The sequence below is a fragment of the Pan troglodytes genome, chromosome 7, assembly GCF_028858775.2.
Source record: "Pan troglodytes isolate AG18354 chromosome 7, NHGRI_mPanTro3-v2.0_pri, whole genome shotgun sequence".
Lineage (NCBI taxonomy): Eukaryota > Metazoa > Chordata > Mammalia > Primates > Hominidae > Pan > Pan troglodytes.
This window is the reverse complement of record NC_072405.2, coordinates 65,014,506-65,036,671: the sequence shown is the minus strand read 5'-3', so window position 1 is coordinate 65,036,671 and position 22,166 is coordinate 65,014,506. Positions and strand designations below refer to the sequence as shown.

General features: G+C 43.4%; 2 protein-coding genes and 1 long non-coding RNA gene across 3 annotated transcripts in view; 2 read left to right on the top strand and 1 right to left on the bottom strand.

Annotated features, from left to right (window-relative positions):
- LOC107976313 (uncharacterized) overlaps positions 1-3,766 on the bottom strand; it is a 107,260-nt gene extending 103,494 nt beyond the window's left edge. Inside the window, exon 1 of the long non-coding RNA XR_010159564.1 lies at positions 3,060-3,766. This is a non-coding gene — a long non-coding RNA (uncharacterized LOC107976313). The remainder of the gene's footprint in view (positions 1-3,059) is intronic.
- On the top strand, positions 2,794-8,606 carry PENK (proenkephalin). The gene is made up of 4 exons (XM_519768.9): positions 2,794-2,991; positions 3,079-3,135; positions 3,604-3,744; positions 7,621-8,606. The coding sequence occupies exons 3-4, from the start codon at positions 3,607-3,609 to the stop codon at positions 8,284-8,286; spliced, it is 804 nt and encodes a 267-aa protein (XP_519768.2). The 5' UTR covers positions 2,794-2,991; positions 3,079-3,135; positions 3,604-3,606; the 3' UTR covers positions 8,287-8,606.
- The window catches only part of LOC745681 (short-chain dehydrogenase/reductase family 16C member 6-like), a 76,851-nt gene continuing 58,435 nt past the window's right edge, over positions 3,751-22,166 (top strand). Inside the window, exons 1-2 of the mRNA XM_016960190.3 lie at positions 3,751-3,971; positions 14,583-14,726. The gene's annotated coding sequence lies outside the window, so the exon portion shown is untranslated. The remainder of the gene's footprint in view (positions 3,972-14,582; positions 14,727-22,166) is intronic.

Sequence of the window (22,166 nt, the reverse complement as noted above, 5' to 3'; positions counted from 1 at the left end):
CCTAAGAACTGAGTAAAATGCCATTCATCATCAGGGTTAAAAAGTCAGATTTCTTGGTCTCTAGGATGAATCCCTTTGGGCAAATGCTTGGGACCCTAGGATCAGAAGATGAGTTATTGATCCTAACCTGAAAATAAAAAATGTCTGGATTGAATGCTTTAAGACAGAGCCCCTTCCCTTTTTTAGTCTGATTTCTAGAGCAGCTTTCTCCCAGATCATAACTGCAAAGTCTGTTCACTCTTGATAAATATTTAAAAGATGATGAAAAAATGAATTTCTTACAACTCATTGCCACCAGAATGACTTTTAGTTTCTCAGGTCGATGGGGGAGGATGATGGGAAGAGATGTCACTGATTTGGGGTAGGCAAACAAGGTCGACCTCCTATCACTTCATTCATTCATTCAGTCAGCCGGTCGACACACATTTACCAAGCAACCACTGTGCCCCAAGCATCTAGGAAGGTCTCGTGGGGGACTGCACACTCTTGCACTGCCCCTAGGAGGCGCCCTCTCTTTCCCTTTCTGTTTCTCTCTCCCCTGACATTTCAGGAGTCTCAGGGGGAAATGCAAATGTGCCAAGAGACCCTAACTCAGAGCAAACATGACTAGTTCCAACAGAAACAAACTAGGCCTGAGGTAGGTTTCAGGGAAGGAACTCAGAGGCTGGAAAACCTGGTCTGCCACTGCCTTGGCTGGTCACTCAGACGTTCTGAGCCTTGGTTTTTACCATCTGTAGAACGGGCGGTGGAATAAATTATCCCTAAAACCCCTTCCAAACTTAAGCTTCTACTTTTCCAAGATCCTAACGAGACTTTGTGTCGCCAGAGTGCAGAAATGCACTGTTTCCACTACTGCGCGCTGTGCACCCTTAAAAAGCATCGCGTGATGTGGTCATTCCAAACACACACACACACACACACGCACACACACACACACACACCCCTACCTCAGCCTCCCGCTCCTGATTATGTGTTTAAAGTTCTTAGGTGATCCCAGGTTCGCAAGTGCTCAGCTATAGCAAGTTTCCTTTAATTTTAGGTAGAATTTGTTCATGCAATACTTTCGCACTGAGTACTGCAGTGGAGTCAGCTTCCTTTCCAAAGCCCAGGCAACAGGGAAAAATCTGAAGTAAAGACAGAAGCTCTCCTTTGCCTTGAGGAGAGAGTAAGGAGCTAGTAAGGGGCCCCATGATGAAAAGAACCTAAAGCGGGAAACATTGTGTTTTCCTGCTCAGAGGGTAATGCTGGCTCCCTAGGGCTATGTCCGGCGTTCTCCAGCCCCACTCCAGGGCTCTGCTTTCCCGACCTTGCTACCGTGATGCCCCGGCCGGGAGGCAGGCGGTGCTCGGGTGCAGCTTCGGGGCTAATCCGAGGGCTGCGTGTCAAGCCCGCACATTGAGGCCTGCGGAGAACTGAGACCCCAGTCCCCGCAAGCCCAGCCTACGCAGGAGAGCGCTGCCCTCTAGCGACTATAATGGGACATGCAGCGCGGCCCGAGCCCCGCGGGAGCAGCGCCGCTGCAGGTCCTAGCGACTGTAGAAATCAGCCCTTTGCAGAGGGCGCAGAGGGCCTGGAAACCTCTGGGACCTTTTCCCAGGAACTGTTCATGGTTTCCCCCTAGGTCTAGGAGAGATAGATGCATAGGTGGATTGGATACGTCGATGGTAGATGTAAGGTAAGCAGACAATGGTCATAGATGGAAAGGTGGACGGACGGATGACGGATGGTTAGGAAGATGTTTTGAGGGCTTGCTATAGTGCCAGGCACAAGGCTAAGAGATTTCGTCCAGTATTTCATTTGATTCTCTCCAGAACCTTATGAATGGCATATTACCTCTGTTCCTATTTTTCAAATAGGGAAACTGAGGCCTCAGGCAATGTAAGCAGCTTGCCGCTTAGCAATCTTTTGCAGAGCCAGGAAGCGGGAAAGCGTGTCTTAATGGACAGTACCAGCCTCCACAGTGTGCCCTCGGCCCCCTCCCGGTGGAGAAGAGGTTCCAAGCCCCGGCGTCCCGGGTAGGGTGTCCCTCATCCCTCCCTCCCCACCACACTCCTGGCGCGCTGACATTACACCCGCCCCGGCACCCCCCTCTCACTGACCCAACACCCCCGGACACCCTGGACAGCGCTCTCAAGGCAGTAGGTCTTCGACTTGGGAGCCCCGGGGAGCTGGTTAAACACGGATCCTCTCCCACAGTGGCTGAAAAGCGCGCAGTCCCGGAACCTGAGGGTTTACCTGCTTCTACGCTTGGCCAAGGGTCTCTAACTGGAAAGGTGAAAATTCTGTCCCGAGATTTTAAGATTCCCAGAAAGTTTCAATCGTTCAGTTCCTGTAACCATTAATTGAGCGCCTAAACTGCGCACCTTGACGCTGTTAGATGCTGCGGTAAGGAACTCGGAGTCAAGTGTGGGGAACAGGTTGGTCAATAAATGACGACATTCCGGACGGCTGTGCTTGGTGCCCACGGGGACCCGCGAGGGGGCCCAGGGAGGAGGCGGGAAAGGGGCAGGTTCACCGGCCCGCTGGGTCTCCAGCACATTCCAGAAGTCTAAGCCAGTCCATCTATCCTTCCAAACGCCCCCACCTCGCTTCCCTCCCTGGAGCCCGCATCCCACGGTGCAATTTCAGTGACTTTATGCGGAGAAACTTGATTCTATCTCACTCTCCCCAAACTTCCTAACTGCCTTGGGTTTGTCACCTGGCCGTGTGGGGAGCCACCGAGCGCCCCCTGTGGCCCCCACCCGAGCTCGGCGGGGGGAGCGGCGCGCGGGTGCTGGGGGACCGACCCCTCCCGCGAAGGCGTCGGCGCGGGGCTGGCGTAGGGCCTGCGTCAGCTGCAGCCCGCCGGCGATTGGGGCGCGCGCGCCTCCTTCGGTTTGGGGCTAATTATAAAGTGGCTCCAGCAGCCGTTAAGCCCCGGGACGGCGAGGCAGGCGCTCAGAGCCCCGCAGCCTGGCCCGTGACCCCGCAGAGACGCTGAGGACCGCGACGGTGAGGCCCTACGTCCGCCAGCACACCCGGGCCCGCTCCTCCCCGACGCCCGCCCTCCTCACACTTGCCTTCTTCTCTTCCCTCTAGAGTCGTGTCTGGAACCCGGCTTTTCCAATTGGCCTGCTCCATCCGAACAGCGTCAACGTGAGTGAATTTGCCCGAAGCTTGTCTTTGCTGCGCGGGTTTGGGGACGTCTGCCCGCCCTCTTTCCCTTCACATTTCATTGCATGGGTTCCCCAACAGCGTTCCCTCGTTCTTCTTTGTGACCCCAGTCAATGTCCTGCCTCCCCCGGCTCCCGCTCTCTCGCCCCTGGTCTGCGGCGTTCTCTCCGGAATCTTGCCCTGGGCCGCGGACGCCCAGGATAAGAGCCGGGTGCCCCAGGCAGCCTCGCGCTGGGGGCGACCGCGCCATCCCGGGAACCGCGAGGCGATCTGAGTCGCCTCCAGGTCTACCTAAAAGCTGTCGGCCGGGAGGGCGGGGCCCCAGAAAGGAGCATTCCTGCGGGCTTTTGCTCGACGATCCCCTGCTGAGGCTGTCGCGGCGAGGGTCCTGCCGAGGGACCCGTTCTGCGCCCAGGCAGGCTCGAAGCACGCGTCCCTCTCTCTTCGCAGTCCATGGCGCGGTTCCTGACACTTTGCACTTGGCTGCTGTTGCTCGGCCCCGGGCTCCTGGCGACCGTGCGGGCCGAATGCAGCCAGGATTGCGCGACGTGCAGCTACCGCCTAGTGCGCCCGGCCGACATCAACTTCCTGGTGAGTGTTGCGCGCGGCGAGTGTTGCGCACCTTGTGAGACAGAGTTTCCGCAACAGTAGGCGGACTGCCCCCGGCCCACCGCGCGGCGCGTATGGCGGTTCGCACCGGGTCGGAGCCGCAGCGGCGCGAGCCCGTGGTGACCTGGGTGTCTCAGCTGTTCCTGGAACACTGACTGAAGTCCTGCCCTGGCTCTTAGCTTCGGGGATCCGCGACTATCTGGGGACCGGTAAGGGTAGCGGTGTCGCCGCACAAACCAAGTTTGTTTTAACCCTGGGAATTCGGGAACCCCGAGAAGTCCTCTGTTCAGCACCTCGGATAGCACTGGGTTCTCTCCTGGGCTGTCAGAAGGAAGATGGCTGTCACCACGACTCCTAACATATCCCAGCTAAGGGCCCCTCCACACGCAGCCATCTTCCCATCTTTCCCACAAATAATGTAATTTTTTGTTAGTGACATTTCGGTGCCTTTCTTTAGATTTATGTTCCCCAGCTCTCTTAACCTCAGGTCCCTCATTCCCTACCCTCACCTGTAAATAGGAGAGAGCAAAGGGATGGAAAAGGGGTACGGGGAGAGGAAGGCGAAATAACCGTAGAAAGGAAAGAGTTCAAACTGTCTCACTAGCCAGTGATGCTGGAATTCAACTTCTGTTTCGACTTCCCTTTGTAATAGTAACTAAAACAACAGTTTAATTTGGCTATGAGAAAGGAACAAGAGAAGTGGCCAGTGTCCAATGGGTGACAACAGTCCAAAGATACACTGTACTACAGGGGGTTGGGGAAAGAAAAAGCTGAGGACAAAATAACTTTCATTCTGATCATGGTTCCCCATGGGCTGTCGAATCACCTCTGGTGCTCTACTGAGTCTGAATCTCCAACCTCGAGACTCAGGTAGCTTCACTTTTACCAGCTCCCCTGACAATTCCTTTGCATTGCTTTTGAAATTTGTTGAAATTTTATGGTGACTTAAAAAGCTCATAGAGAATAATGTATTCATCCAAGCTGCTTTGGGTTCCACGTGGAATTGAGGACATTTTACCTTATGTAGATGTTTGAAATGGGGAGAAAACCAAGGAACAGTTTCCAAATATCTGTGGTATATATTTCAGGTTAAATGTTTGTTTGTTTGACCTGTGCTAACTTGGCATTAAAGAGAAGACACATAGGAAGGTTGTATATTTAAACTATGAGAAAAATGTTTCATCTTCAATAGGAGAAACAATCCCCTTCACCCATCTTTCTTCTTTCTCCTGTAGTCATGAGCTTTTAACCTATGCCTAAAAATTGAGCCAGTGCTACAAATATAAGCATAGATCTTGTGGATAAAGAATTTTAGACACAGAAGGAGGAAGAGAAATCCAAAACATGCCATATAGAAGACTCCACTTTCTGACCCCATAATTCCCTGTGCCCAGTCACACATATTTTGAGCTTTGCCTGCTCAACATGTCGGGGGCTCAGCCCCCTCCCCTAGCTTTCTCTGCCATCTGAATAAAGGTTATATGGATTCTAGTCTAATTTTTCTAATCACACAGACTGACCCCAAAGTAGTATCATATTTACTTAAATTATGTGAGTTAGCGAATTAATATGACTGACTTTTAATCATGCCTATTCAAACGGGTTTTTTTCATACTTAATCTGTTTGATTCACCAAGCTCCCAAAATGCTACTAATCTTCCTTTTGCATTGTTGAGGAACTTGAGCAGAGCTCACTGGGTAGCAGCTAGCCCTTCCCTGGGTATCACCTCAAATCTTGACTTCTCTCCCTCTCTCACCCTCTTCTCATCATGTAACAGGATTGTGGGGGAGGAGAAGAGGAAGGCTGCTCTTTCCAGAATTTTCCTTACTGCTTTTTATGCTCTTGTTGTTATCACTTATTACTATTTTCATTACTTTAATCCAGGTGATGGAATGGCACATGTAGTGTTAGCAACTTGAAAAAAATAGATAATAAGCAACCATCAATAAAAATAGTCTTATAGAAAGGCATTTTGCATAATAACTGATTTGCATTGGACCCTACATTTAGGGTTGTTATTGTCTCAATGACAAAAGGTTTACTTAGTGACTGTCTCGCTAGAATTACAATATTCTGGGATTTTGGCTCGGATGCAAAAGACATGTGAGAAATGAGGTTGCCTAGCCAAAATTATGTAGTGAAATCAATGTAACAAATATTTATTGAGTTTCTACCATGAGAAAGACACTTATGATTGGTACTGTGGTGGATGCAGAGATGAGCAGGCGTGCTATGGCTGATGTCCAAATAGAATTTCCCATCTAATGTGATCTTGACCATACCACACAAAGTGTGGTAAATACCACAAAACATGCATACATGGCTATAGGAGCCATCAGTTAACATCGCTACCTTAGTACGAGTGCATTATTCTGATATTTGTTACTATTTGGTTTTGAAGGAATCTCATATCACATACATTTAAAAATCTTCTGGTATTAGTATGCAAAACATTCAACATTAATTTTTAACAACAAGATCACTTAGATACAACTTTAGAATGGAAATATTATTGCCCCTTAAATATCTTAAGCTTCTAATGGTGTTTTTATTTGTTCATCATATGTCAGGAATAAAATAAGACATTTTAATTATTAATGGATCATCTTTAGATTCTTATGTAGTTATATATTTAATCTTCTCAGACACGAAGCTTAAATACTCATTAAGAGCTTACTAAATACGTGCCTTCAAGATTTTGTTGCACTAATAAAATGCTTTCTTTCATTGTGAAAATAATATATGTGTATTTAACATCACTTAATATACCAGTATATTTTTAATACCAAGAAAGACTTCAGAGGGCTATAAAAAACTCCTGAAATGCTAAGAAATATCATGCATGTTTTGTAAATGTTCACATATTAGTACTCTCTTTATCATACCCAAGTGATGTGTTAAATAGAAAAAAACTTAAGATCATTCGAATGTATAGACTTACAATGATTTTGTATTTAATATTTATATAAGAAAAAGGAAAGAATGTATGCTGATGATTCCTATTTTACCAAACACCATGATTTCCATTGAAAAATACTTTTTCTGTACAACAGTGACTAAATGTGAAGAAAATAAAAATGAATAATTTGTGCACTTGCATTTGTATAATTTTATATCTGATCTCATCATTATAGACATTTTGTTCAAAATAATAAAGTCTGTTGTATCCAGCAAAGAAAAAAGGAAAAAAACAAAAGATCTGTACTTACAACAAATTAACAAATTAATAAGAATGCAAATAATTCATAAGATTTAAACTGAGTTTTTAGGATGTGTTTATAAACTTTTTTAAAATTGTTGTTTTTCTTTGAAGATTGAAAGTATTTGCAGGAATACTGGATACCATTTTAGGTAAAATATTAACACAAAAAAGCAAATGACCCTTAGGTTATTAATATTGATTTTATCTCTAAGACAAGAAGATAAAAGGAATTTTGAGGAAATATCCCTGATTAGGTAAATAAAAATTTCTCCTTTTTGGTTAGAAAAATCTCAAACAAAATTATATCAGAAGTGGAAAATTATCCAGTGAAATTAGATTGTGAAAGCAGTCAATCTAAGTTAAAACTGCATGGAAATTTTTTTTTTTTAATTCTTTAAAATTTCTATGGGTTTAAAATCCAAAGGCAGATTCCTAACTGGATTCAGTGAACCCCTCCACTTTCCCCTTTCCAAATTTTATTTGTTTCATTTGCATGCTCAGCCTTATGAAAAGTCGTGATAAGAAATTGGAGATGACCTTATTATAATAAGGAAGTTATTATGTCAAAGCAAGCATATTTTGGTCCACAAAAGTTCATTTGCTTGATGAAATCACAGAAGCTTCTTTTTATCATTACATCAAATTGTTTTCCCAGGCTTGCGTAATGGAATGTGAAGGTAAACTGCCTTCTCTGAAAATTTGGGAAACCTGCAAGGAGCTCCTGCAGCTGTCCAAACCAGAGCTTCCTCAAGATGGCACCAGCACCCTCAGAGAAAGCAGCAAACCGGAAGAAAGCCATTTGCTAGCCAAAAGGTATGGGGGCTTCATGAAAAGGTATGGAGGCTTCATGAAGAAAATGGATGAGCTTTATCCCATGGAGCCAGAAGAAGAGGCCAATGGAAGTGAGATCCTCGCCAAGCGGTATGGGGGCTTCATGAAGAAGGATGCAGAGGAGGACGACTCGCTGGCCAATTCCTCAGACCTGCTAAAAGAGCTTCTGGAAACAGGGGACAACCGAGAGCGTAGCCACCACCAGGATGGCAGTGATAATGAGGAAGAAGTGAGCAAGAGATATGGGGGCTTCATGAGAGGCTTAAAGAGAAGCCCCCAACTGGAAGATGAAGCCAAAGAGCTGCAGAAGCGATATGGGGGCTTCATGAGAAGAGTAGGTCGCCCAGAGTGGTGGATGGACTACCAGAAACGGTATGGAGGTTTCCTGAAGCGCTTTGCCGAGGCTCTGCCCTCCGACGAAGAAGGCGAAAGTTACTCCAAAGAAGTTCCCGAAATGGAAAAAAGATACGGAGGATTTATGAGATTTTAATATCTTTTCCCACCAGTGTGGCCCCAGGCCCCAGCAAGCCTCCCTCCATCCTCCAGTGGGAAACTGTTGATGGTGTTTTATTGTCATGTGTTGCTTGCCTTGTATAGTTGACTTCATTGTCTGGATAACTATACAACCTGAAAACTGTCATTTCAGGTTCTGTGCTCTTTTTGGAGTCTTTAAGCTCAGTATTGGTCTATTGCAGCTATCTCGTTTTCATGCTAAAATAGTTTTTGTTATCTTGTCTCTTATTTTTGACAAACATCAATAAATGCTTACTTGTATATAGAGATAATAAACCTATTACCCCAAGTGCATAATATCCTTGTAAGTCTCTTTTTCTCCAAGGCTCTCATTTACCTTTGGGTTTCCACAGCAATCCTAGACTCAGGGACAGTAGAACCATCTGCTTTTGACATAATTTTGACATCATAATCATTGTCTTTCTTCTCTTTCAGCCAAGGCTCAAAAACATTTTTTATTTAATTCCTCACAGCATGAAATCTTAGATGAGTAAACACGTGGGAGCAAAATAAAATGTATTTTCACTCTCATTTCCGGAAATCAGATACATGAAGAAAAACCAAAGCCTAATAAAGGAGCCAGCTATGCCCCCATTAAACACACACACACACACACACACACACATACTTGCATTTACATCAGATGTGTATGTCTCTTTTCTTCAGTAAAGTATTTTAGAAGTTAGTAAGAAATTAAAGATAATTTAGTCCAATTTTACAAATGAAGAAAGGGAAGCCAAGAAAGGTTGTGTAGTTGGCCCAAAGTTGCCCAGCAGTTGAAGGACAAAAATAGGATTAAAACCCCAAACTTTTTGTGCCCAGTCAATATCCTTTTCACTGCAGTTCCTTATCTCCTATCCACGTCACTAGTAAGAATTGTAAGAATGTGGAACTACATCTTAGTCACCATTGTACACCTCTACACTATGACTGTAGCAGATTCTCCAATATCGGATGAATGGATATATGAATGATGAATAAATTAATTTGGTGACCAGATAATGAGGAAAGATATTGTGAGTGTTTTGTAAGGTAAATCCCCAAAACACAAGGTGCTTTAATGAGACATATTAATGAGACAATGCTCAGATATAAGAAATGTAACTTTTCATTTTTGTTTTTATTATTATTATTATACTTTAAGTTTTAGGGTACATGTGCACAACATGCAGGTTTGTTACATATGTATACATGTGCCATTAACTCGTCATTCTGGTTTCTCTTCAGATCGTGCAAATCTTTCGCCTTTAACTTTTCATTTTTCTAACTGAAACAACATACGGCTTAACCCCTACTCACTAAATCATTTTTCCAGGACCCCCACCAACCCTTTCTCTTGTGTTTCTCAAAACATTGGAATTTAGCAACTCTGGAAAGTGGGGGACGAGTCTCTGGTCTGCAGTCTACCAAGGCTGCTGCCGAGATGCTCACTGTGCAAGCCTGTGTGCCCCATCTGATAAGGCAGCTGCACTGTGCTCGGCAGTTTGTTCTCTATGTACAGCCCCGCCAGGGCTCACAGGACATCCACATGATCATGCTGTTAGGAGACCCATCTCCTGGAATTAGTGCAAGGAATCACAGGGCCCCACACTCACAGAGCCCCAACTCCATCAATCTTCCTGATCCTTGGTAAACTAATTTTTTCTTCCAGGCAAAGCCCGGGAGGAAAAAAGATAATACAATAATTACTGATAATACCATTATTACCTCACAATAGTCCAATATGTATACTTACATATCTCATACAATGTGTTTGAGAAAATAACAAAGTTCACCATCAGACAAATACATTTTTTAAAGCAAGCGCAGTTTCATGCGTGTCCATGTGAAGAGACCACCAAACAGGCTTTGTGTGAGCAATAAAGCTTTTAATCATCTGGGTGCAGGCGGGCTGAGTCCGAAAAGAGAGTCAGCGAAGGGAGATAAGGGTGGGGCCATTTTATAAGATTTGGGTAGGTAAAGGAAAATTACAGTCAAAGGGGAGTTGTTCTCTGGCGGGCAGGTGTGGGGGTCACAAGGTGCTCAGTAGGGGAGCTTTTGAGCCAGGACGAGCCAGGAGAAGGAATTTCACAAGATAATGTCATCACTTAAGGCAAGAACAGGCCATTTTCCCTTCTTTTGTGGTAGAATGTCATCAGTTAAAGCAGGAACTGGCCATCTGGATGTGTACGTGCAGGTCACAGGGGATATGATGGCTTAGCTTGGGCTCTGAGGCCTGACACACAGTTCTTTTTTTTTTGGAGATGAGGGCTCACTTGGTTACCCAGGCTGGAGTGCAGTCGCTAGCTCACTTTAGCCTCGGCTTCCTGGCCTCAAGCGATCCTCCCGCCTCAGCCTCACAAAATGCTGAGATTACAGGCGTGAGCCACCGCGTCTGGGCAAGCACAGTTTTTTTAATCTAGGAGGCTTTCTTCTCTTTTGGGGAAGCAGTGTAGACTGGGCTAAGGCACTCGTGGTAGTTAACAGACAGTTGTCTGCGGCTCCATTTCACCCCCTACCCCCCAACACTCCCCCTCCCCCACGCCCCGCCGGTCGCCTCCGCCAAGGGCCTCACGATGCTCGGGGTGGGACAGCGTCACACATTTGCAGTTCCTCAATTCTCTCATGTCTGGTGTAGAATCGGGAACCTAGAGGATGCTTCAAAATTGCTTAGGGAAGGAAGGAACAGAGAAGAGGGGTCGGGACACGAGGAAAGGGGGAAGGGGCGATCGGGGATGACTCCTCTCCAGGCCGCGGAGCGATGCCAACCAAGGCTGTGCGCCCGCCCCGGGCATTACAGGACGCAGGACCCCCTCCTCCAGAGGTCCTCAGCAGTAAGTACGGGCGGTCGTCCACAAAACATGACTCGAGGGGGTTGCGTAGGCCTCACTCACTCTCCAAATTTCTCCTGAGCTGTCTGGCCTTCAATTTGAAATTCCAGCATTAGAAGTTTGCTTTCCAACTCTTAAGGGCTTTGATGTTTGATGTTTTTAAGAATTTCCTATTTGAATTCTGAGGGGCCCAGGCTCCCTAGGTTGCTATTCTAAGGGCCGCTAGCCGGACTTTGTTGTGGCACTCGGTGCGTACTCAGCGCATATGTCTGAGTTCTGAAAACACGAGACAGGCTAAGGTGGGGACTAACCTAGGACTAGGACTTAGGGTGAGATGAACCCGAAGCCACAGCTGATTTGAGAGGGTCTCAGAGAAAACCACGTGGAACAAGAAGAAGGAAAATCCACAACCTGCAGAGGGCGCTGCTGTTCCATTCCGCGCTCTCCCGGTGCTGGGGCTGGTTCCTATCCACTCGGGCCTTCCACTGCCACCACCAAGCCTGCGTCCCGCTCTGGGCTCCCTCTGAGAGTTCATTTGTGAGGCCAGGCTGCCTGCATCGAAATCCCAGGTAGCTGTGTGAACTGCAGCTCTCCCTGCCTTGGTTTCTCCTCTGTGCCTCATTCAGTTGTTGTGATAAGTAAAATGTGTTAGGGAGTAGAGTCTTTAAGCCAGGGCCAGCGCACAGCAGCACTTACAGGATTAGCAGCCACGATTGCTCTTCCACGTGGATCTTGGGCTCCCCCACCCCACCACACACACCCACTTCACCCTGGCTCTTTCAGAGATTAGATACCATCCATGAGCCTCCGTCCTGGTCACCAGGCAGGGGGCTCCTTTCCTGACAGTTATATCCCACGAGGCAGAAACTGCTTGCAAAGCCACCTCATACTCATCTTCACTTGTTCGGTTTTCTATTACAAACCTGGAAAACCTGTGTAATCAAAGAATTATCCACATGTCATTCTGCATTTGTCCAAACCACAGAAGGTCCAACACCAAGAGCGAACCCTAATGTAAACTATGGCCTCTCGGTGATAATGATGTGTCAGTGCAGGTTCATCAACCTTAACAACTGGACCTCTCTGGCGGGGCCTGTTGATCATGTGGGAGGCTGTGCATGCGCCCGGACAAGGTGCATACAGGAAATCTCTGTACCTGCCACTCAATTCTGCTGTGAACCTAAAACTGGTCTTAAAAAGAGAGAGGAGAGAGAGAGAGAGAAATTATCCAAAAATAAAACGCATGAAGACTCTGAGCCTTGAGCTAAAACGATTCTTAGGAGAAGATAGGGGAGGGGTGTAAAGCTTTGACCATTTTTATTTATGTGTTTGTTTTTCTTCTTTTCCTGAAATGTACAGAAGCACCCCCACATAGATCAATTCATTCATTCAACAAATGAATATTTGATGGAAGAGGCTCCAGATGGAGGGAAGAGCCAGTGCAATGCCTCAAAATGGAGACATGGTGTATTAATGGAGAAGCAGCAGGACTTGTGAAAGCCTGGGACGAGGGCTTGGGGTTTTATTCTCAATATGATAGAAAATGATTCAAGGCTGAGAGCAGGAGAGTGGCAGGATATACTGACATATTTAAATCTCACTGTCTCCCACAAAGAACAAGTTTTATCTCTCCTCATGCTCCTGAGAGAAGAATGTACTGCTTATCTACCATCATTTCTGCATCCATCGAAACATCTGGGTTTACCTGAAAAAAAATTATATAAAACTTTCAGTGTTTTCTAATAAAAATGCAATGAATACATTCTTTATCAATTCCTATGCCAAAAATCAGAACTCACAGCACTCGCCAATAGCTTTGAGAATGACAAATTACAAACAAAACAAAACATACAATTATATTATTGGCCAGGCACGTGTGTCTCTGCAGGGAGTGCAAAATTCACATCTGCAGAGGAGCTTGGCAATAGCCTAAACACAACCATCCATGTTTCATGCTTATCCTTCTTCTCTTAACTTTTTTTTTATCAGGTATAACATAAACACAAAGAGTTCCACATATCACGAGGGCACTTCTCACTGGATTGCTATGAAGGAAACATTCCCATGAACCACCCTCCAGGGCAAGAAAGAGAATATCACCTGCATGTCAAAAACCCCACTCATGGCCCCCCCAGTTAACCATTCTTCCCTTCTGCCCAAGGTGACCACCCTCAGGACTTTGAAAAACCATGGATTAGTTCGCCTGTTTTTAAATTTTATAGACATGGAAACACACTTTTCCCCCCATCTATTTGGCTCCATATTTGATTTGTGAGATTCATCCATGGTGTTGCATATCGACATGGTTCATTATTTTTATTGCCACAGAGTATTCAATTGTATGAAAATACGATAGTTCCATTTCATTACTCGTGGATGCCTGGATGGTTTCCAGGTTTTGGCTATTGCAAATAATGCTGCTATGATTGTGTACACTTTATTCTGCCACGTTTCTTTCACTTTGTGTATCTTGGCAATATTTCTACATCAACATGTGAGTCTACCTTATGCACTTTAACTACTGCATGGAATTGTGTCATATATATGCTTTGGGTTTTTTCTTAATAACTCCACTAGCAATTAGTTTTTTTCACATTACAAACAGTGCTTCAGTAAACATCCTCCACTGTGTCTCTTAGCACACATGACACATTTCTCCTGGGTACTTAACTGAGAGCAGACTTGCCAGATCATAGCGTATACGTGTATTCAACTGTCATTTATAGCGCCTGACAGCTTTAAAGAGTTTGTACTAGGCTGGGCGCGGTGGCTCTCACCTGTAATCCCAGCACTTTGGGAGGCCAAGGCAGGTGGATCACCTGAGGTTGGGAGTTTGAGACCAGCCTGGCCAACATGGTGAAACCCCGTCTCTACTAAAAATACAAAATATTAGCTGGGCGTAGTGGTGTGCACCTATAATCCCAGCTACTCAGGAGGCTGAGGCAGGAGAATCACTTGAACCCAGGAGGTGGAGGTTGCAGTGAGCTGAGATCGCGCCATTGCACTCCAGCCTGGGCAACAAGAGCGAAACTCGGTCTCAAAAAAAAAAAGTTTGTACTGTTTTGGACTTCTACTTGCAGTATAGCCCACCAATACTTCATATTGTCAGTCTTTTCAAAGTAGGCCATTCTGTTTTAATTTACATTTCCCTAATTACTAATGAGATCAAGCATCATTTCATATGTTAATTGATCATTTGGATATCCTTACTGTTTTGCTTTTCAAGTGTGTTTTTCAGGGTACATATCTGAATGATTTTCTGCACTGCGGTGAATTGCCTTAGACCCATCAAATGCATGAGTTCTTTAAGCTATAAATTACCTTCAAGAATCATTTTTTATCACCTTGTTACAATCCACACAAGCCTATCCATCACCCTGACTATAGACTTACTCCATGACAATGCTAATTTATCTTTTGCTGCCTAGCAAAATACTGATAGGCTTTCTGTTTTTCCTTCCAGCTTTTGTGTTTAGAAGTCCTGAATGGAGTGTTGGGGTTAGAACAGCCCTCTCCCATAGTCAGCCTTACCATTCTGCTGGTCTCCTTGCAGGCTCCTTGGGATTAGGAGAACTGGGCAGGTCCTCCTAGGACCTTCCACAGCAAGGTGAGGAGCACACCCCACTTCTGAGGGATTCACAGGTTTTGATGACTGAGTCGTTTCAAGGAGCCACTCCATCCCAGGCCCTCAGTGAGGCGCCCCCTTCCCTTAGCCACTAGGCTTTAGTCTGTCACCTCGCCCCTGGGGTTTCTTGTTGCTCTCTTCCCTGGAGAACTCTGGAGGACCTCAGGCACACCCTTTGCTGGCCGCCTTGCTTACTCTCATTTTGATATTGATCTAGAAAGAAATTGGAAGGGAGAGGGAGTTGTAGACACGAAATGAAAGAGCCAAATTTCTAAAATTCCTCTTTCAATTTATCAATCAAGTAGAATACTAGATCTTCAAAGAATCCAGAAAGGACTGAGTAGAGGATGGGCCATGAGGAAGGCACACAATTTGAAATCAGCAGTGAAGTGATAGGAGAGGCTACTCTTGTTAAAGAATTGTCTGGCGGGATGGAGACTTAGGTGAATTTGGAACTGGCAATAGAGAATTTGCCCAGAAAGTCATTATTTCCTTTTCATTACCCAAATTACTAACTGAATAAATACTTATGGAGCATATACTATAGGCCAGGGGTTCCCAATCCCCAGGCCACGGACCAGTACTGGTCCATGGCCTGGTAGGAATCCAGCAGCACAGCAGGAGGTGAACGACAGGCTAGTGAGCATTATAGCCTGAGCTCCGCCTCCTGTCAGGTCAGCAGCAGCATCTGATTCTCACAGGAGCGCGAACCAACCCTACTGTGAACTGTGCATGTGAGAGATCTGGGTTGCACGCTCCTTATGAGAATGTAACTAATGCCTGATGATCGGAGGTGGAACAGTATCACCCGGAAACCACCCCACCCTGGTCCATGGAAAAATTGTCTTCCACAAAACTGGCCCTTGATGCCAAAAAGGTTGGGGACCACTGCTATAGGCCATGCACTACCCTCAGCTCAGAAGCTACTGAAAATGAAAGTCCACCTGCTTTCTCAAAATTTACATTCTATGGGTAGAGTGAGGCAATAAACAACAAGTGACAGGGAGATTTTAGGGAGTTCTAAGTGCCATAATTGTTCTTCATAAGAATTCTTAAAGGCAGATTTATACAATGTTATTGGTGAAATTCGTCTTTCACCTTCTGTAACTCCCACAGAAGTAACCACTGTTAACAGTTTGGTGCTTAATCTAAATATATTGTCTTTATTAATGAATACACACACACCTGCATTCATGAACACACGCACACAGAGTTTTATTTTTGTTTTTAACACAAATGAAATAATTCTGTACACTTTATTCTGCCACCTTTTTAATAACTGTAATAAGCTAATGTTTATTAAATAGTGTGGGTTTACATTACAATGAAGAACATTTCTACAGGTAGCATCCTTAGTAGCTGGGCATAACATTGAACAAAATAACATTGAAAAGTCACTGTCGTGTCTTCCCAGAGCTTTTCTTTCAAGCTGAATAATACAATTATTGCTAGTATTCCTTATAGGTTTTGTTTTTTAATCCCATACTTAATTTTTTTATCTTCTCTGATAGCACTCTCTATCTCCACATTTCTCTTCAGTTCTAGGCTGGGCATAGTTCTCTCTAATTCTGTGCTTCTTTAATACAATTTATGTTATATGTTGCCTGACCTCTCCCCCTTCAATCCCAGCACTCCTGGATCCCTTTAATCCACTCTACTAGTTTTCCACAGCATTTACTACATTCTATCATGCTACATAATTTCTTTATTGTGTTTATGGTTTATTTTCTGTTTCCACCATTGGACCCTAACTAGAATATAAGTGTCACAAGAAGAGACAACTTTGTTTTGCTCATTGCTGTATCCTGAGAACGTAGAACAGAACTTGGCACACGCTATATACTCAATAAATATTAATTGAATAAATGAATGTAGATCTGATCAGTGTAGATTACCAATTTCTAATTAAGCTTAAATTAATGTATAAGTATTCATCTAGACCCATGTTTCTAGCTGATTGGTAAGTACATTGGGCAAGACAAACTTACACGTCTAAATTAAAAATAAACATTTATTGTGTTACAATATAAACGAAAGCAAATGGGTTGTGTAGTAATACTATTCTTTAAAAAGTGTTATTCTTCAGTATCAAAGATTGGGGATACTGATTACTTCTGACTTATTCCCATATTTTTCTAGTTATAAATGCTGAATACACAAGTCTAGAATGTTCAGTTATGCTCACTCACTTCTCAATTTAAATATGTGTTAAATATCAAATCTATTTTAGGTTCCTAATTGGCATCATTTTTGTATTATAAGTTAGATTTTGTGGTCTTAGATTTTTTTTAATACTTTAATTTCTAGGGTACACGTGCACAACGTGCAGGTTGTTACATATGTATACATGTGCCATGTTGGTGTGCTGCACCCATTAACTCGTAATTTACATTAGGTATATCTCCTAATGCTTTCCCTCCCCCCTTCCCCCACCCCAAGACAGGCCCCATTGTGTGATGTTCCCCTTCCTGTGTCCAAATGTTCTCATAGTTCAATTCCCACCTATGAGTGAGAACATGCGGTGTTTGGCTTTTTGTCCTTGCAATAGTTTGCTGAGAATGATGGTTTACAGCTTTGTCCATGTCCCTACAAAGGACATGAACTCATCATTTTTTATCGCTGCCTAGTATTCCATGGTGTATATGTGCCACATTTTCTTAATCCAGTCTATCATTGATGGACATTTGGGTTGGTTCCAAGTCTTTGCTATTGTGAACAGTGCCACAATAAACATACGTGTGCATGTGTCTTTATAGTAGCATGATTTATAATCCTTTGGGTATATACCCAGTAATGGGATGGCTGAGTCAAATGGTATTTCTAGTTCTAGATCCTTGAGGAATCGCCACACTGTCTTCCACAATGATTAAACCAGTTTATAGTCCCACCAACAGTGTAAAAGTGTTCCTATTTCTCCACATCCTCTCCAGCACCTATTGTTTCCTGACTTTTTAATGATCGCCATTCTAACTGGTGTGAGATGGTATCTCATTGTGGTTTTGATTTGCATTTCTCTGATGGCCAGTGATGATAAGCATTTTCTCATATGTCTGTTGGCTGCATAAATGTGTTCTTTTGAGAAGTGTCTGTTCATGTCCTTCACCCACTTTTTGATGGGGTGGTTTGTTTTTCTCTTGTAAATTTATTTAAGCTCTTTGACGATTCTGGATATTAGTTCTTTGTCAGATGAGTAGATTGCAAAAATTTTCTCCCATTCTGTAGGTTGCCTGTTCTCTCTGATGGTGGTTTCTTTTGCTGTGCAGAAGCTCTTTAGTTTAATTAGATCCCATTTGTCAATTTTGGCTTTTGTTGCCATTGCTTTTGGTGTTTTAGACATGAAGTCCTTGCCAATGCCTATGTCCTGAATGGTATTGCCTAGGTTTTCTTCTAGGGTTTTTATGGTTTTAGGTCTAACATTTAAGTCTTTAATCCATCCTGAATTAATTTTTGTATAAGGTGTAAGGAAGGTATCCAGTTTCAGCTTTCTAAATATGGCTAGCCAGTTTTTCCAGCACCATTTATTAAATAGGGAATCCTTTCCCCATTGCTTGTTTTTGTCAGGTTTGTCAAAGATCAGATGGTTGTAGCTGTGTGATATCATTTCTGAGGGCTCTGTTCTGTTCCATTGGTCTATATCTCTGTTTTGGTACCAGTACCATGCTGTTTTGGTTACTGTATCTTTGAGGTATAGTTTGAAGTCAGGTAGCATGATGTCTCCAGCTTTGTTCTTTTGGCTTAGGATTGTCTTGGCAATGCGGGCTCTTTTTTGGTTCCATATGAACTTTAAAGTAGTTTTTTCCAATTCTGTGAAGAAAGTCATTGGTAGCTTGATGGGGATGGCATTGAATCTATAAATTACCTTGGGCAGTATGGCCATTTTCACAATATTGATTCTTCCTATCCATGAGCATGGAAGGTTCTTCCATTTGTTTGTGTCCTCTTTTATTTCATTGAGCAGTGGTCTGTAGTTCTCCTTGAAGAGGTCCTTCACATCCCTTCTAAGTTGGATTCCTAGAGATTTTATTCTCTTTGAAGCAATTGTGAATGGGAGTTCACTCATGATTTGGCTCTCTGTCTGTTATTGGCGTATAAGAATGCTTGTGATTTTTGCACATTGATTTTTGTATCCTGAGACTTTGCTGAAGTTGCTTATCAGCTTCAGGAGATTTTGGGCTGAGACAATGGGGTTTTCTAGATATACAATCATGTCATCTGCAAACAGGGACAATTTGACTTCCTCTTTTCCTAATTGAATACCCTTTATCTTTCTCCTGCCTGATTGCCCTGGCCAGAACTTCCAACACTATGTTGAATAGGAGTGGTGAGAGAGGGCATCCCTGTCTTGTGCCAGTTTTCAAAGGGAATGCTTCCAGTTTTTGCCCGTTCAGTATGATATTGGCTGTGGGTTTGTCATAAATAGCTCTTATTATTTTGAGTTACATCCCATTAATACTTAATTTATTGAGAGTTTTTAGCATGAAGGGCTGTTGAATTTTGTCAAAGGCCTTTTCTGCATCTATTGAGATAATCATGTGGTTTTGTCTTTGGTTCTGTTCATGTGCTGGATTACATTTATTGATTGGCATATGTTGAACCAGCCTTGCATCCCAGGGATGAAGCCCACTTGATCATGGTGGGTAAGCTTTTGGATGTGCTGCTGGATTCAGTTTGCCAGTATTTTATTGAGGATTTTTGCATCAATGTTCATCAGGGATATCGGTCTAAAATTCTCTTTTTTTGTTGTGTCTCTGCCAGGCTTTGGTATCAGGATGATGCTGGCCTCATAAAATGAGTTAGGGAGGATTCCCTCTTTTTCTATTGATTGAAATAGTTTCAGAAGGAATGGTACCAGCTCCTCCTTGTACCTCTGGTAGAATTTGGCTGTGAATCCATCTGGTCCTGGACTTTTTTTGATTGGTAGGCTATTAATTATTGCCTCAATTTCAGAGCCTGTTATTGGTCTATTCAGGGATTCAATTTCTTCTTGGTTTAGTCTTGGGAGGGTGTCTGTGTCCAGGAATTCATCCATTCTTCTAGATTTTCTAGTTTATTTGCGTAGAGGTGTTTATAGTATTCTCTGATGCTAGTTTGAATTTCTGTGTGATCGGTGGTGATATCTCCTTTATCATTTTTTATTGCATCTATTTGAGTCTTCTCTCTTTTCTTCTTTATTAGTCTTGCTAGTGGTCTATCAATTTTGTTGATTTTTTCAAAAAACCACCTCCTGGATTCATTGATTTTTTGAAGGATTTTTTTGTGTGTCTCTATCTCCTTTAGTTCCACTCTGATCTTAGTTATTTCTTGCCTTCTGCTAGCTTTTGAATGTATTTGCTCTTGCTTCTCTAGTTCTTTTAATTGTGATGTTAGGGCATCAATTTTAGATCTTTCCTGCTTTCTCCTGTGGGCTTTTAGTGCTATAAATTTCCCTCTACACACTGCTTTAAATGTGTCCGAGATTCTGGTATGTTGTGTCTTTGTTCTCATTGGTTTCAAAGAACATCTTTATTTCTGCCTTCATTTCATTATGTACCTAGTAGTCATTCAGGAGCAGGTTGTACAGTTTCCATGCAGTTGAGCAGTTTTGAGTGAGTTTCTTGATCCTGAGTTCTAGTTTGATTGCACTGTGATCTGAGAGACAGTTTGTTATAATTTCTGTTCTTTTACATTTGCTGAGGAGTGCTTTACTTCCAACTATGTGGTCAATTTTGGAATAAGTGCGATGTGGTGCTGAGAAGAATGTATATTCTGTTGATTTGGGGTGGAGAGTTCTGTAGATGTCTATTAGGTCCACTTGGTGCAGAGCTGAGTTCAATTCCTGGATATCCTTGTTAATTTTCTGTCTTGTTGATCTGTCTAATGTTGACAGTGGGGTGTTAAAATCTCCCATTATTATTGTGTGGGAGTCTAAGTCTCTTTGTAGATCTCTAAGGACTTGTTTTATGAATCTGAGTGCTTCTGTATTGGGTGCATATATATTTAGGATAGTTAGCTCTTCTTGTTGAATTGATCCCTTTACCATTATGTAATGCCTTCTTTGTCTCTTTTGACCTTGTTGGTTTAAAGTCTGTTTTATCAGAGACTACGATTGCAACCCCTGCCTTTTTTTGTTTTCCATTTGCTTGGTAGATCTTCCTCCATCCTTTTATTTTGAGCCTATGTGTGTCTCTGCACGTGAGGTGGGTCTCCTGAATATACAGCACACTGATGGTTCTTGACTCTTTATCCAATTTGCCAGCCTGTGTCTTTTAATTGGAGCATGTAGCCCATTTACATTTAAGGTTAATATTGTTATGTGTGAATTTGATCCTGTCATTATGATGTTAGCTGGTTATTTTGCTCGTTAGTTGATGCAGTTTCTTCCTAGCATTGATGGTCTTTACAATTTGGCATGGTTTTGCAGTGGCTGGTACTCGTTGTTCCTTTCCATGTTTAGTGTTTCCTTCAGGAGCTCTTGTAAGGCAGGCCTGGTGGTGACAAAAATCTCTCAGCATTTGCTTGTCTGTAAAGTATTTTATTTCTCCTTCACTTATGAAACTTAGTTTGGCTGGATATGAAATTCTGGGTTGAAAATTCTTTTCTTTAAGAATGTTGAATATCTCTCTGGCTGCCCTTAACATTTTTTCCTTCATTTCAACTTTGGTGAATCTGATAAGTATGTGTCTTGGAGTTGCTCTTCTCGAGGAGTATCTTTGTGGCATTCTCTATATTTCCTGAATTTGAATGTTGGCCTGCCTTCCTAGGTTGGGGAAGTATTCCTGGATAATACCCTGCAGAGTGTTTTCCAACTTGGTTCCATTCTCCCCGTCACTTTCAGGTACACCAGTTACACGTAGATTTGGTCTTTTCACATACTCCCATATTTCTTGGAGGTTTTGTTTGTTTCTTTTTACTCTTTTTTCTCTAAACTTCTCTTCTCGCTTCATTTCATTCATTTGATCTTCAGTCACTGATACCCTTTCTTCCAGTTGATTGAATTGGCTACTGAAGCTTGTGCATTCATCACGTAGTTCTCATGCCATGGTTTTCAGCTCCATCAGGTCATTTAATGACTTCTCTACACTGGTTATTCTAGTTCGCCATTCATCTAATCTTTTTTCAAGGTTTTTAGCTTCTTTGCGATGCGTTCGAACTTCCTCCTTTAGCTCAGAGAAGTTTGGTTGTCTGAAGCCTTCTTCTCTCAACTCGTCAAAGTCATTCTCCGTCCAGCTTTGTTCCATTGTTGGCAAGGAGCTGCATTCCTTTGGAAGGGGAGAGGTGCTCTGATTTTTAGAATTTTCAGCTTTTCTGCTCTGTTTTTTCCCCATCTTTGTGGTTTTATCTACCTTTGGTCTTTGATGATGGTGACATACAGATGGGGTTTTGGTGTGGATGTCCTTTCTGCTTGTTAGTTTTCCTTCTAACAGTCAAGACTCTCAGCTGCAG